Raw genomic sequence first — 16,655 nt, forward strand, 5'->3', positions numbered from 1 at the left:
TATAAATAGTTTTACTTATTTTTATAAGTTGAGTTATATAAAATTTAAATAAATATGAATATAATATGACAATAGCAATATTAAAATGTAATAATTAAAAATTGAGATTAGAATTTATTTTTTATTTTATTTTTTATTCTAATAACTTCATATAGATAAATCTATCCTATAAAAATAGATGTATACATTTTTTTTTTACACTGATTCATCGCATTCAAATTTTTAAGAATATTCCTTAAATAAAGATTAATTGGTAATTTAATTAATCTCCCAGCATTAAAAATAAGTATCAAAGATGAATCAATATATTGAGATATATCTTTAATATCACAATATAATGAGTGTGTTTCATTCAATATGAAACTAAACATTGCTTTCTAATTAATACTTGAGTCTTAAATCAAAATACTATATTTGAGTTAAAGATTAAAAATAGAATAAAAACCAATAATATCTATAGAAATGAAAAATTATATATAAATCATCAAAATCTATTTGAGTTAAAGATTTCCTCAAATCTCAAAGGAAATTTAGCTACTCATGGTACTCATTACAATAAAAGAAAGAGATAAAAGAAATAAAGATTGATTCATTGATAATTCTTCATAAGATGTCATAACTTTCCCTTTTAGCCTCTCCTTTTTAATCTATTTTGCATTTGAATTACTTTTGTGCTTTGAATTTAAATTATTCTTTGAGTATTATTTTAATAAAAAGTGAGAAAGAAAAATAGATTAAACTAATTTGACAAACATTTATTTAAACAAATTACTGAAAATGATCCTATTAAATATTTGAAAAGTAAAAAATAAAATAAAAAATAATATGAAAAAAGACCACTCACCCCCATGTTGAACTTGAATCATGAGTAACAAGATGAAAGGTCAAAAATATCTTTATCATGGAGAAAATATGTTTCAGAACATGTTGTTTATTTATTTATTTTATTGTTAAGGTCTTTGCTGAAATTATTCTCCGTTTAATCTTTTATTATAACCAATTTTATTAAAAATGAAATTGAATATAAATAAGATGGAAAGTATTACATGTTCATGTATTAATGTTCATGATATTCTTTTTCAAATTATTTAAAAACGAAAATACAAAGACAAGATATTATCTTTATAAATCAAATAACTACAATACTACTTGTTGAGTAACCATAAAGATTGTTTAAAATAAGTTTAATAAAAAACTTTACAATTTAAAAATAATAAATTATAAGTAAGAATTGTAACATCCTTATTACACACTTCATTATTATTGTTAAATTATATAATATTAATTTATTTATAATTAATTCAAAGTACCTAACAAATATATATATAATACTAACAGTGTTATATTACTATCATTAATATTTTAATATATCTAAGTTAATAAATTTTAAAATTTATATATATAGCAGTAAAATAAATATAAACAGCAAACTAAAATCTAGAATACGAGGCATGATTCCTAACATTCCTATCGAAAAAATTTCAAAAAAATGTGAAGATAACATGAGTGCGAATTCCCTCTAACGCAGACCCAACCTACACGGAAGTGCAGAAAGACTAGATTCAACAAACTAAAACATCAGCATTTCTCTCTCTCTCTCTCTCTCTCTCTCTCTCTCTCTCTCAAAAATGAAAAGCTAAAATCATCGAAACCCATTGAGCTTAAAAGGCCATGGCTTTTCTTCTGTCCAACCTCAAACCTTCTCTGCTACCCCAAACCAAATCAAAATCAAAAGAGAAACCCATTCAGCAAACGCTTTTATCAGCAAGAAATAGCTCCCAATTCTCCTTCTCTTCTTCACTTTCCACCCTCCAAAGTTCCACTGCACAGGTTGCTCAGGTGAACACCCCAACTACAGGTGCTCAGGACAAGCATCATCAACATCAAAAGGATGAATTTTATGTCAATCTTGGCCTTGCTGTGAGGACCCTCCGTGAAGACATGCCCTTGATCTTCATCAAAGACATCAATTATGACATTTATAGGTGATTTTCTCATCTGGGTATTTGAGTTTTCTTCTTTAAGACGTGTGCTTTTGTGTGTAGTTTTTTGTTAGATGTATGATGTTTCTGAAAAAGGGTAAAAAAAATGGGATTTTTAATGTTGAATTTGATTATTTCAGGGATGATATAACATTCATGGACCCTTTGAACACATTTTCTGGTATTGAAAAATACAAATTAATCTTCTGGGCATTGAGGTTTCATGGTAAAATTTTGTTCCGTGAGATTTCTTTAGATGTGTATCGGATATGGCAGCCTTCAGAGAATATGATATTGATTAGGTGGAACCTGAGGGGTGTGCCTCGTGTTCCATGGGAAGCTAAGGGGGAATTTCAGGGTACTTCAAGGTATAAATTGGACAGGAACGGAAAAATTTATGAACACAAAGTTGATAGTCTAGCATTCAATTTTCCACAGACCATGAAACCGGTTTCAGTTTTGGATTTGGTTACTGCCTGCCCTCCAAGTCCAAATCCAACATTTTTGTGGGGTCCTGTGGATTCCTACTCTTCTTCATGGATAGAATTTTATCAAGCAGTCAAGGACACATTGGATCATGATAAGAGGTTGCTACCACAAGATTCTCTGGCTACATGTTCATAGTGACCACTTAGTGAATTGTTCCATAGATGATGTATTATACTATAGGTTGTAATAGGTTAGATAAAATGAAATTCGGTCAATAGCATAAAATGGCTTTTCTCAAGGGACAAGGAGAGTGTAGAGATTAGGCAGGGATGCAGAAGAGTACAAGTTGTGCATTCTGATGATAGAGGAAATGAAGCTTCTTATGATTGGCAAGTTTATACAGATGAAATGGATACATGTGCTATAATCATGACTTCATAATCTAGAATTATTTTGAATCCTGTCTTGTTTATTTCTTCTCATACAATTGTTGAACCATATGGATGCATATGTTGGAAACAAATCAATTATTATACTCGGTCAAGCTTCTTGTAACATAGTTCCACTGTAGTTAATTCTATGACCACTTTCTTGACCTTCAGTGACTGTCAAGTTCTAGTGTAAGCGGGATTTTCTATACATGTTACTAAAATAAAATGGTTTATTTGACCAGTTATTTGTTCTTCAGGAAAAGTCCATCTATAACTGGCAGGTCTGCATATAATGATGTCTTGTAGTCATCTTACTATCTTAGCATATTTCCATTTGATACTTGCACCAGTGTGGTTAGTACAAAGATCTTGTTAATTCTTTTGTTCACTTGAGGAATAACAACTCCATATGTATTTTATTGTGACAAATGACAGTCTTTAAGCTAGCATTAGTTTATAAGCCAACCATACAACCTACAACGGCATCTACATTTTTTCCACGCATTATAATTGTTAGCTGAAATATTATTATAGAACAGAGAGTGGTTTGTCTGTATTCATCCAAAGAGTAACTCTGTTAATATAACATTCTAGGTTCAAGCCAGTGTAATTAGTCTTCCCTTTAAAAGTCCAAAATTATTTGTGGCTGTATATAACATAGCTTGAAAGTGCAGTTTCATCTTATAAAATATGGGTTTTCAGCTAGTAATTGAACTTCTTCATATGTATTTTGGTCAACATTAGGTTTAGAAAGAAAGCTGACATCTGTATATTAATATATGGCTGGCTGAGATACATGGACTCCTGCTGCTGCTTCTAGATCTTGTTACCTTCTTATTTTAGTTTGCCTTTTCGTTATTTTACTGCTGGTCATTCCGCTCTCTTCATGGTGCTGTTGCTCTTGGAGCGGAGCACTGGATGAATACATGCAATGGATCAACACTCAAGTTAGTAGGTATTCTAAGAGTAATAGGTGAAGGGTAACAGCATATATGGACCAGTTATGAGCGTCCTATTTAATGGGTAAGTATAGGGGATCATAAATTTTTAAAAAAAACATGGTTTCATATTGGAGGCTTACAGGGTATGGGTTAGTTCGAAACAATTGCTTCAAAAACATTGATGTTGTCATGTTTTCACGTTCCTTGAGAGAGTATGGATCGGGTATTCTAAATTTTGAGATTTTAAAAGCTCTGTTAGTTCTTAACTTTGCAAAACGTCATTTAATTTAGTCCGTTTTGTAAACGACAGTAAAAAGGTGGAAAAATGACCTGCAAAATCAAGAACTAAAATACTTGACCTATATCATCTCGAGGGCTAATACATGGATCTACTCACTATTCTTTCTAGGTTTCATAGTAGTTTCCATAGGCAGTCGTCTGAAATTGTTATGTTGATAAAATTCTGTGTTGATGGATTGCTTATGTAAATTGGTAATTATTCCCTTTTCTTATATTTTTTTTTCTCCTTTTGTTTTTTGGGTTACTTGTAGTTGTTTAATTTTGATCTTGACTAAAATACTATTTGACAGACTTTTATGTCGATGGTATGCTAAGGGGAAAATAACAATTGGTTGGAGAAACTTGTTTTTGATCATGTGATTCTACTGAAGCTTTGTTTGCAAGTTTGTTTGCGAGTTTTGTATTAACTCACCTCCCTTTTCATTCAAACACTTTCCTTTCTCTCAAACTCCCATTCAAACATTAATGATTGTAATCATTGTTCTCTCCCTTGGCATTTCAGTTTTGTCTTCTGACCGCTAGGAAATTAAGTGATCATGGCTTGGCATCTTGACTTAGTTTTATCAATTTATCACGATCGTCATCATTGTCATCATCAAGTTTTTGCTGCAAAACATACAAGTCTTCCATCACGACTTAAACCACATCAATTTTCTGTATGTCGGACTAATCCTTCCAGTCTAAAAGCAGAACTGTCTACATAAAGTGAAAACAATACACCTCTGAACCTATTTAAAGTAGTTTTAAGTTGTTTTACGGCCATCATATTGTATAACAGGTATAACTAGAACACAAGCTAAATCACAGGGGAAGTCTATCCAACGGTTTCACAGCTGCAATCCCGTTGAATTCCTGTCTGGAGTATTTTTCAAATGTAACCTTTAATTTTCCAACCGCAGCAGCTTTGTGGAACTTTAATATCATATCAGCACAATTCCTGCAAATATGAAAATTAGCATATACAGCAATCGCCTAACTTTGAAAACTGAAAAAGGAGATAGAAGAAGTGCCTGATCTGTGAAACTTCATAACGTGCGTGCTTGTGAAGTAGTGGGGTCCATGCTGGAGTTATTTGCAGAGTACATCGTGCAACATAGAGAGCTGATGCACATAGTAATGAAGGCTTGAATGCTAAAGCTTCATATTCAACTAAGCATAGGTCAATGAGAAAGAATGCCATGTGTTCAAGCTGAAAAATTAAATTAAAAATGTTAGAAATCAAACTTATTGTGCTTATGCATAGAACAATCAATTGGAATGTCTGATTTCTCATCCAAATTAATTGATTATCCCTTCATACCTAGAAGCAATATCAATTTGATACTAAATTTATACGATCAACAGTCTGCAAGAAAACGTATACATTTGCAGACAGTACAAGCTGACTTACATACCTTTTCATCTGATTCTGCAGCCTTGAGAAACCTCACCATAAAAACGTAGTGAGTAGGAGCATTAAGACGAAACTTTAATTTTCTAAGAATAAGCTTTTCCTGAACAGAAATCATTCCACACAATAGAAAATAACTATAAGAACCACGAATGATAAGCCTTCCACAAGTCCAAAGCAAAAACAATAGCAGAAATTGAATACCAGCAAAAATTTATATTTTATCAATTGGACACCATTACACCCTTTACCTCCTCATTTACATTTATTTTTTGTTCAACAATAAAAATTTGTCAGATCAATCTGAATATTAGCTGAACGAAAATTCACCAAGTTTGTATGCATTACGAATGTGCTAAGTCCCTCGTTATTTTATATTACTATGTGCTATCCAATGTATAGGTCACTCTTAAACCTGAGGATGGAAAGGGAGTAGAGTCATAAGAGATGCTTAATAAGAACTACATACCATTTCAAGCATTTGATCTCTTGTATATGATTCAGCTGAGATGCTAATTAGATCTTTGACCTAGAAGTCATAAGTAGTAAAAAACCATTACAATCATCACGATAAAGCAAGGCATATTTTTTTCAAAAGTAAATACTAAAAGAATGGATTCTTACTCTAGGATGCCAAAAATCCTCATACTTAGAAGCCAGCAAAAGTGCTGTAAGACCAACTAACTGCATATCAGTCTTTTTGATAGTCACTAGGGAAAGATATTGATCCAACAATGTAACTGTGAGATACAGTGTTTCTGGCATCAAATCAAATTTAAAGTGTACCTACAATAGCCAATAACGATTGGCAAAGAAAATGACTATAAGTCATCAATAGAACGAAAGATAAATAAAAGGAAAAAGACCCAAAAAGAAAATTAAACAATAGATTCAGGAAAAGACATGATGAAAATCATTTTCGTACTTCAATCAACCAGTTGATCAATATGCCCCGCATATGAGGTGTAATATCTGTTTGAATAGACATGTAATTTGCTAGAACTGGATTATGTACCTGCAGTTGAAATCAATTTTAAAATAGACAAAAACATTAGTTGAAAGTAGAGAATAAAGATAAATGTAATATAAATTTATATAGCAAGAGAAAGCTATTCGTATCATCATTATGCCAACAGGACAATCAGTGAAACAATGGCAGAATCATAATCCCTTTCTGATAACATAATGAATTATCTTATCCTAGCATATGGGAAAACAGTAAGAGTGTAAGACATCAAAATAATTTTTTCTATCATACAAAGACCTCCAATAGTTTTTGCAGAAAACAAAAACATTGTGCACTATGACCCAGTTTGGTAAACTTCTAGAAAAGTCCTTATAAGAGGAAAAAAATCAGTATAAAATATATAAATAAAACTTTTCTCATAAGTTAGAAACAACTTATGCTCCTCTATTTTTTGAAAAGCTCTCTCATTTAACTTCTCTAAAATTTGAGAAGATAAGTTAATTCTAACTTATGAGAGAAGTTTTATTCATTTTTTATATTTATTTTTTTCTCTTTAAAAAACTTCTCTAGAAGTTTATCCAAATTGGGACTATATTGAATATCAAGGTGTGTACTGCAAGTGTATGACAATTGCTGCGAGCTTGGGATACCTTTCAGACTCAAGTGCAAAAGAAGAGAGATGACATGAGCTGACAACCACTAAAAAAAGCAACAATACTAAAAAGAATGTCAAGTTATTGAATTACATTCAACACAAACAACTTACAACAGATGCATAGTCCTTTAAAGCTTAAAAATATTGAGGTTCAAATGTAAAATGCTTGTTATAGAAAATTATTACTAATTTTACAATTGGTGGACCTAGTAAAGCCTAAGATGGAATGGAAGAAGAATAGAAAGAAAGAGACAAACATGTTCATAAAAGAAATTTACTTGACTGAAAAAAAGTAAATCTCTATTTTAAATCAGTAACAAAGCAATAACCATAAAGAACATGTGACATCAAAAGCATGATGAATATACCTCAGAAAACCAATAGTACTGATATATCTCGTCAATGTATTCAGAAACTTCCAATTGATTGCATTTATTATCTATATTTGGTAGGTTGTCCTGCTCTCTAACATCACCATTTTCCTCAAGAAACTGAAAAACAAGAATACTTGTCATTTAAATTTATATGGAAACTAAGAAAGAAATGTAGTAATAAATTGAGCATCAACCTTAGATCTCTCAATCAATGAAATTGTATAAGATTTCCGGCGACTGGATTTTTTCCTTGGAATAAACTCTGACAAATCTGCTCTCAGGTTACTCTCTCCATCACATGGAAGGTTTGTTTGATTTGCATCATCAAAAACTGTCATTGAACTATTCTCAGGAATAGGCAAGGAAACTGTTTCATCATCCTGAGGCAATGTTGCCGCAGTTGATTTTGATTTGTTCTGGCCCGATATGGATTTAGATTTTAAAGTACTTTGGGCAGTGGAAGCCTTGAGTGTGGTCTTAACAATAGGCTGTACCCAATAAGGTGAAAAGTCAGGTTCACTCTCTATACACTATATCTTCAATTAAAAAAGTGCTCTCAAAGTTAATTTACAAATCAAAATGTGATTGAAACTTGAAATTATTGACTGACAAGACAGTACCTTGTGTCATTAAATGAACCAAGCATAACATCAAGCACAAAATCAGTGCATAGAAATCATATATATGTATGCCTTTTAGAAGGTTTTCTGCCATACTTTTTTACCTCATCAAACTACATTATACAGCTATCCCCTACTAATTACACAAGCATCACAGCAAAATATGAAAAAAAAATGAAACCATCCTGAAAAAAGAAGTAATCAAATGAAATGAAATTCCAATAAAATGAAGAATTATTGCTGCACTAATCAATCAAATGATGCAACTTCAGCCAACAAATTTCAAAGTACAGCCAACATACCTTGGTGGACTTCCTTGAGGATGCATGTAAAATGTTAGGTTGAACCCTGCATCCAAGGTGAATTGCATGAAAATGAACAATTAATAAATGGAAATCTCATCCTGTAGATTATCAATTGGTAAAATATGAGTCTTTCTTATTACTCAAGAAATGGACTTAGTCATTGTCGATGAGTATAAATACACATTCAGCTATAAAAAGAGATATTTACTACTCCAAAATACTAAAATATGGTCGTCTAATTCATAGATTCTGCTAGATATAAAAACATTTATCTGTTTTCAGGTGGTCTGAAGTTTGATCCTTATTGTCCTACATTCTTCTAAATAAATAAATAAAAACAAATTTCAGCACACAGTAGGGTGGACGTGCATCATGTATGCTTCAAACCCAACAGTTGTTGCATGAGGGGACATGTTAATACCATTTGTGTTTCTTCACCTAACAGCTTAAACTTATAACAGATTCATAGAATGAATTCTTCACCTGACATCCTCACATCTAATATCAACCTTGTTATGAGCATACACATTAGGATTAGGTTATATTGTTATGAGTAGTCGTATTGGACCTAGCCCATTAGGATTTATTATGTACATCTCTCTCTCTCTCTCTCTCTCTCTCTATATATATATATATATATATATATATATTAGGGTCTCTACACAAAAATATAGAAGATTGGTTGGGAAGCTGAATTACTTAACTATCACTAGGCCGAATATTGCTTTTCCCGTAAGTGTTGTAAGTCAATTTATGTCCTCTTTGACTAATACTCACTAAGAAGCACTTATCACATTGTTAAGTACTTGAAGAAAGCTCCAGGAAAGGGTACTATTGTGTACAAGGATCATGGGCATTTCCAAATGGCATTTTCTTATGCTGACTTGGCAGGATATCCTACAGATCGCAAACCTACTATAGGATATTTTGTACTCCTAAGAGGTAATTTGATTTCTTGGAAAAGCAAAAAGCAAAATGTGGTAGCTAGATCAAGCGCAAAAGCAGAGTACAAGGCTATGGTTCACTATGAGTTAAGCAAATCTTGGAGGAGATGAGATTTGGCAACACTAGTTCTATGAAACTTTGGTGTGACAACCAAGCTGTCATTTACATCACATTGAATCCAATTTTTCATGAAAAGATGAAACATATTAAAGTGAATTTTCACTTCATTCAAGAGAAGATTCAAAAGAATCTTTTGTCTGTCTCCCATGTTAGGATAGGTGATCAACTAGCAAATGTATTTACAAAAGCATTGAATGGGACACGTAATGATTTTATTTGTAACAAGCTAGGCATGATTAATATTTATGCTCTAGCTTGAGGAGGAGTGTTATGAATAGTAGTATTAGGATTAGGTTTTTTTGTTATGAGTAGTAAATGCCTAATTCAACTAGAGGCTGAACAAGCCAAAATATGGGACCTAATGACACTGTACCATGATAATTCTCTAATTCAGATGGAACTACATTAAAATTGTGGTCTTATGTAGCATCTTGTTTTATGGAATTTGCAAAGATATTCTACACAAATCAATTTGTGTAAGAAAAATGATAACATAGTGGTATAAAATTCTCCAAAACAATTAATCAAATTCTAGACATTTTCAATTTAAAAAATTTAGAAACTTAATTGAAATCATATTCTAGAAGGAAAATAGCAATCTAAAAAACAGTAGAAATATCATGGATTACTTTTTGAAGGGGTAATCATAAATATCACTGCCTCCAAATGCTTCTCCTTGGCCCATCAGAATGCAGGTCATTGCTGCAGGTCTTTAGTACCAATTTTCTAGACATAATCTCACAATGTCTAGCCAATCTATGCTAATTTGTAGATTCCTCTCAAGTTTTGCAACTTGACCAATCAAACAGACCAAAAGTACAAGTACACAACTTACTTAGAGGAAGCAGGAACTAACTAATGATATGATCAATTATTACTTACATTTGAACAAAGCCATCACTAACTCGAGTCTTCAGTAGATGGCTTCTTGCATTAATTAGTTGGGAACTATCTCTTCTGCCAGTATTTGCCTTAACTGAAATCAATAGTAAATTAAGTTTAGTAAAACATAGCATAAGTCGGATCATTGACATTTGCAGAGAGCTTATCTATGTCACATATTTTTACTAGGGAGATCACCTTGGCCTTTTGCTGTTTGAGAACTTCTACCATTTTCCTAGAAGAAAATAGAGTGAGTGGAAGAATAAGAAAAGGAAAAGGATTTTGAAAATAATTATTAAAAAGAAAACATATGAAGTCTGAATAAGCACAGCCCAACTATATGGAGGAAGAAAAATGATTGCCAATGTCCACTGCCAGAAAAGACAAACTATAATAGGATTCTAATATAACCTTTGTGTTACTCATGTCTTCCCCGCCAACCCTCCTTGGTACTGGTAAAGACTTCCTTGAAGTGCTTAGAAGAGACAAATGAATATTGTGGTTTCAGTCACATTTTATTCATAAAGCTCAATCAAAATAACAAAATGAAATACAAAAACCTTGTAGTTGTGGGTAATATAACCTTCCTTGCAAACCTATGGAGAAAAAAAAATCAACCATTAATAATTTTAAATACCCTATTAAATATGAGATAGAGACAGGATCTCTCAAGTACCTGTCCTTTGTGACAACAACCGATTGACCTCCATTTTTAGTAGTCTTCTGATCATTCAAAGATGACCTCAAATCTGTGCTTGCTGATTATTAGACAAAAGGAAGAAAAGGACTTAAAATATTGTTATAAACTGCACAAAAATTAATATATACAAGGGAATCAGTCATTTCTAATGGGAGCATCGAACTGACCATTACCTTGACTTGTATTTCTATGCTTTCTTCCCTGATTTGAGCAAGAAAAGTGATCAGTGCCACATAATTGTATAGAACTGTGCCCATTAATCAAGATTAATAGTTTTATATGACTTTTCTTTACTTTTATGTTTTTAGATAAGTGACTTGGTTGATTATATAGCCGGAATTCCATTTATTGTGCAATTTCACGAGCACTAGCAAAAGGAGTATTCCTTTAGCTGAAAACCTGATTCAGTAAATTAAAAACATTAACTTAACAGAAAATTGAAATAGAGTAACCGGTTTCCATACCTTGAAGGATTTGCATAAAGAGATGCCCCCTACTTTAGCGCTGGAACCTGCTGAAACTCTAGAAAGGCACATAAAACAGAAAATCAAATAGTGAAGCAAGCATTAGAGGAAATAAAGACAAATGAAAATGCTCCCTCATCCAAGCAGTTGTAAAGATATTCAATCAATCTGTTTGAGATAAAGCCGCAAGACCAATTTCTATTATGCAAAACATCTTTAGAGATTTAATATTATTTTTTTTCAATGTCAATGGTCAATGTAACAAACAAACCGTGAAAGTTGTTAAATTTAAAACGATTCATGTGTTTTCACTCAAGAGCTTAAGCTTCTAGGAGAATTGGTTCATGCATGGGATCAAAGTCTCTATGACCATGCAGTGTTCAATCCTTGTTGCGCCCATTCTTCTAACAAATTAACCAAAATTTGGGTTGCCACTAGATATTCTCAAGTAACCTATCAGAATATTCCAAGATAAAAACATTGCACAAAAGAATGCCACTAATAGTTAGTCACTATATCATCTGATATGTGCAAGAAAATATGAAACTTTATTGATAACTATGTACAAGATAACAAGTTCAGTTTCAAAAATAATTTGAAAAGAGTTTACTGTAACAGTTAAATACTACCCTCTCCCTTATAACTTTCTCTCTACCCAGAATAAAGAAGATTCTTACTTCACTTTGGAGCTAGCATGCCCACTAGCTGTTGTAGAGTTTCCTTGAACATTGCTAAGATCAGTCAATGCCTTTCTTACATTTATCTTTGCTATCAAAAGCCAAAATAAGTGAAAAAGATAAGTGTGCGGTGCTACATAATAGTCAAAAAATAACATGGAATGAGTTCAGCTAAAACTTACCAGAAGTACCACATTTGCCACTACTTTTATCCATACTTTTGAGACCACCCTTCACCATTAAAGTGACATAACAATTATACATACAGGGTGTAAGCAATGGCAGGCTCAAGAATAAAATTATGCAGATGTTTTCCTTTATTACCTTTGGTTTACTGGTGCTATTTGGAATAAGCCCTTTATCAGCTACCAGAGCAATCCGTCTACATAAATTGCAAATGAGGAAAGAGGATAAATAGATAGGCCACTACATTGCTCTTACAAATTCAAGGAACAAGGGGACATTTGTAAGAGCTAATGAGCAAACTCTTTTTAGCTAATTTCAATAAGTTTTTTGGCATAGCTTATCAAAATAAGTAGTTTTCAGATAATCCCAATAAGTTTCATGGTTAAATTTATGGCATAAGCCCTCATGTAAGAAAATCATATTGAATAAGTGCTTAATTAAGTTGTTCATCCAAACACATCCTAAGTGGAGCATCTACAGGAAATGAACATCAATCTGAAAAGCAACAGCTTAAGACAAGGACACACAAGAACATGAAAAAAAGCAGCAATTTTGGACTTCCAAATGAAATGCATAAAAGATATATACAATATTGGGACAAGCTTTTTTAATTCGAACCACTAGAGAATATAAATAACACGTTTAATTCTCAAAGCCTAGGAAACTAAAATCCCTTCTACAGCAGCACAGTTAGAGGGCGTCACTATTTATCCAATATCTCAAGAAGAAGGCCAAAAGTTAACCAAAACCATCATCTGTTAGTTTCACCAATAAATGCAATCACTCAGAAATCAGATTTCTACTCTTTTCCACAATTTTGGCATCTAACAACAACACTTGAGCAGAAATCACATAATTTCTAAGTCAACAAAGTTACCATACCTTGAAGTTGCGACTGCTCCTCTTGCAGATGTCCTAGAGAAACAATCAAAATTAGTTGTACAAAATGTATAACCGTATTTACGACACACTCTCAATCACACAAAGAAGAAATACTCACATAATCCCATCACCAACTTTAGTGCCGTCAATTTCCGAAAATACCTTGAAATTCCTACCACCCGCTGTTCAATATATATATATTAAATCACCAAAATATTTTTTAAAAAATTAATAATTCAAAAAAGAAAACTGTATAGCACATAATACTTCAAATTCAACAAACGAAATACTTAAAAAAGTATAAAAGAAAGTAACATATACCACTTGGGCGTGATTGGGCACCAACAGAGGCTCGAGTTGAGCCCACTCTAGATTTTCCCCGAAACATGTAAAAATCACACAAGAATCAAACTATGCGTTTTTCGATGCAGGGTTTATGAAAATTTTGAAGGTTAAAACCTTGTGAAACGTCATAACAGGATTGTGCCAAATTTGAAAACTAAATAGGAAGGGTTTCTGCAAAGTGAAATGGATGGAAAGTGGCGCGGTGCCTTCAGATTTTGAACTGGTCTATGACCTGTTAGGTAATAAAATAATAAATTTAAGTTAATTTATAAATAAATTAAATAATTTAATTTTATATATTATATATAAATATCTGAAAATTATAAAATCATTTAACAAAAGAAAATATAATAAACATAGCATATAATGTTATTATATATTGAAAAATACTACTTGAATCTGGTTAAAAAATAAAGCATAAATTTAGGGTATGTTTGTTTTTTATTTTTAAAAGAGTTTTTAATTTTTTTTAAAATATAGTATAATTTTATTATAAATACATAATTTTTTCTAAATATAGTATAATTTTTTAAAATATATTATATTTTTTCTAAATATAGTTTTCAATTCTCAGTTTATATTGATTGAAAAGACAGAATAGAAGAAATATAATTTTAAAAATATTAAATATTTGTCGATGATAGTTTAAGAGTCTTTTCAAAAATTATATTTATCGGTCCAAAAAATCGTGGTGATTGAGATAAAAAAAGCTATCATTTAAAAATATAAATTAAAATACTAAAATTTCTTTTAACGTAATTTGTTAGCATTATTACAATTAATTTATTATTAATTAGACATTTAAAATTAAAATAAAATGAAATAATTCAAACAATATTTAAAATATTTAAAAAATTTAAAAATGAGATAATGATAACAAAATTATAAATAATATATTACAATAAAAAATTTAATTATTTAAGAAAATTTGTTACATGTTTTAAAATCATTTATTATGAATACATAATTTTTATGATGTTATTATAAAGTTTTTTAAATAAATATTGTTAAAAGATTGATTAAAAAAATTCTAAATAACTTTTTTAAGTGTTTAGTAATCATTTATCAAATAAAAAAAAAACTTTACACAATAAAATAATATCATTAGTTGTATGTTACTCATCACATAAATTAATTTTATAAATATATATATTTATTGTTTATGATAGAATAAAATAATTGTATTATAATTAAATGACAAACATTTATGATATATTTATTTTACTAGTATTTAAAAAATAAATAAAAATTAATTACAGAAAAATTAATAATATTAAAAAGTAAGTGTGAACACTTTATTTTATTTTATTTTATTTTAATATTTTTATCTAATTAAATTTAAAATAACTAATTTATTTAATTTAAATACAAATAATTTTTAGGTTAAAATAAAATACATCTAGAAGTAATTAAAGTAAAATTCCTTATCAATAATTAATGCATTACTTGAACTTGATACAAAGAGAACATTATATGATTTAAAATCCATTTATTTTTTTAATTATTAACTGCAAATTATAAAAATTTGTGTTTAAATATGATTATTTAGTTTTGAAAAAAAAATTAATTAAAAGTTGATTTATTGACCTGGCTATTAGAGACGTGTTGGTCTAAGAGATCTATTTGCTCAAAGGAAATAATTGTTGAAGTGATCATTAAGTAGATCATTTTAAAATTTATGGATAAAGTTATTGAAAGTATTGGTCTAAGGGATTTATTTGACTAAGGAGGAAAAATTTTTGAACTCATTGTATGCTTACTAAGTAACTCTTCGTAGGTTTTGATCTTGATAACTTTGGTTTACACATTTTATAAATATATAATTATGTTGACCTCATTATGATATCTTATATTGGTTAAAGTTATGTAGTACTCTTACTATGTATTCTAATGCATTGTTAGTTTTTATCATCATTGTAAATTTTAGTTTTCATTGTTACAACTTTATTAATATTTAGTTATAATTTAATATTAAAATATTTTAATAGATAATTAATACTATTTGAGTGCAAAATATTTTGGGAATGTCATTGATAATTGAATAATGACCAATGAGATTATTCTTTGATATATTTTTCTATTAATTGAACATGATTTTAAACGAGAGAGAATTAATTCCTTTGTAAGAATTTTTATGGATTGCTACAAGTTATTACTACCAAATTGAAACTATTTGTATTGATTCACATAGATTTTTTTAATTCAAGAAATGTTTTTAATCATTGCATGTGATTGCCTACCTAAAGAAGATAGCTGTATGTTTGAGTTAAAAGTTGAAAATGTATGAAGTTATTAAGAAATACACTAGGTTGAGAGATTTGTTTGCCCAGTTGAGACAATTGCTCATGGATTAACCCACATGACATGGGTAAATAACCTTAATTTGTGCATTCTGCTCAAAGGGAAATGTATTATTTTACTATTCTTACTTTGATAACTTATGTCTTTCTTGAACATATATTGTTTTGTGACATTTTGATGCACTCATGTTTTGTCTTTACAAAGAATTTTTTTTTTCTTTTTATGAACAACTATTTTCTGTCCATTGAGTTATTAAAGAATATACTAGGTTGAGAGATTTATTAGCCCAAAAGGAACAATTTTCCAAGCTTAATATGCACTCATGGATTAACTCACTAGAGGTAATGACCTTGATTTATGCATTCTACCCAAAGGAAAATATACTATTTTACTGGCCTAGCTTTGATAGCTTATTTCCTTCATGAGCTATATCTTGTCTTATGAATCAATATTTTAATGCATTGGTATTTCGTCTTGACAATGACTTTACTTTTTTATGAACAACTATTTTGTGTCTATTAATATTCTAATTAAACTAAACAGTAAAGAATAAAAACAATATCTATAATTTTCTTAAAGAATTGTTAATATTTATTTAGTTTTATGTGATGATAAGCTTATAATCAATGAGTAAATTACACTTGAACAAAAGAAACTTTTGGTTGAGTGCGAGAAGTTTGATAGGTTAAGTATTTTTATTTATTTTTTATCAAGAGGATTATATCTCAACAACTTTTGAGTAACCTTTTTAAGAATGAG

General features: G+C 30.2%; 2 protein-coding genes across 2 annotated transcripts; one reads left to right on the plus strand and one right to left on the minus strand.

Annotated features, from left to right (window-relative positions):
• Positions 1-1,521: 1,521 nt before the first annotated feature.
• LOC113865510 lies at positions 1,522-3,078 on the plus strand. Its single transcript, XM_027500111.1, has 2 exons — positions 1,522-1,985; positions 2,123-3,078. The coding sequence occupies exons 1-2, from the start codon at positions 1,672-1,674 to the stop codon at positions 2,604-2,606; spliced, it is 798 nt and encodes a 265-aa protein (XP_027355912.1). The 5' UTR covers positions 1,522-1,671; the 3' UTR covers positions 2,607-3,078.
• Positions 3,079-4,884: 1,806 nt separating this feature from the next.
• On the minus strand, positions 4,885-13,649 carry LOC113866122 (putative cyclin-B3-1). Its single transcript, XM_027501012.1, has 22 exons — positions 13,572-13,649; positions 13,369-13,432; positions 13,251-13,283; positions 12,507-12,564; positions 12,365-12,413; positions 12,183-12,273; positions 11,506-11,563; positions 11,215-11,242; positions 11,018-11,099; positions 10,902-10,937; positions 10,753-10,816; positions 10,540-10,576; positions 10,342-10,435; positions 8,392-8,437; positions 7,664-7,957; positions 7,464-7,586; positions 6,399-6,488; positions 6,098-6,259; positions 5,943-6,002; positions 5,478-5,576; positions 5,094-5,272; positions 4,885-5,020 (listed from the first exon to the last, which is right to left on the minus strand). The coding sequence occupies exons 1-22, from the start codon at positions 13,636-13,638 to the stop codon at positions 4,885-4,887; spliced, it is 1,950 nt and encodes a 649-aa protein (XP_027356813.1). The 5' UTR covers positions 13,639-13,649.
• Positions 13,650-16,655: the final 3,006 nt, after the last annotated feature.

Source organism: Abrus precatorius, unplaced genomic scaffold (genome assembly GCF_003935025.1).
Source record: "Abrus precatorius isolate BTA unplaced genomic scaffold, Abrus_2018 Scaffold4, whole genome shotgun sequence".
NCBI classification, from domain to species: domain Eukaryota; kingdom Viridiplantae; phylum Streptophyta; class Magnoliopsida; order Fabales; family Fabaceae; genus Abrus; species Abrus precatorius.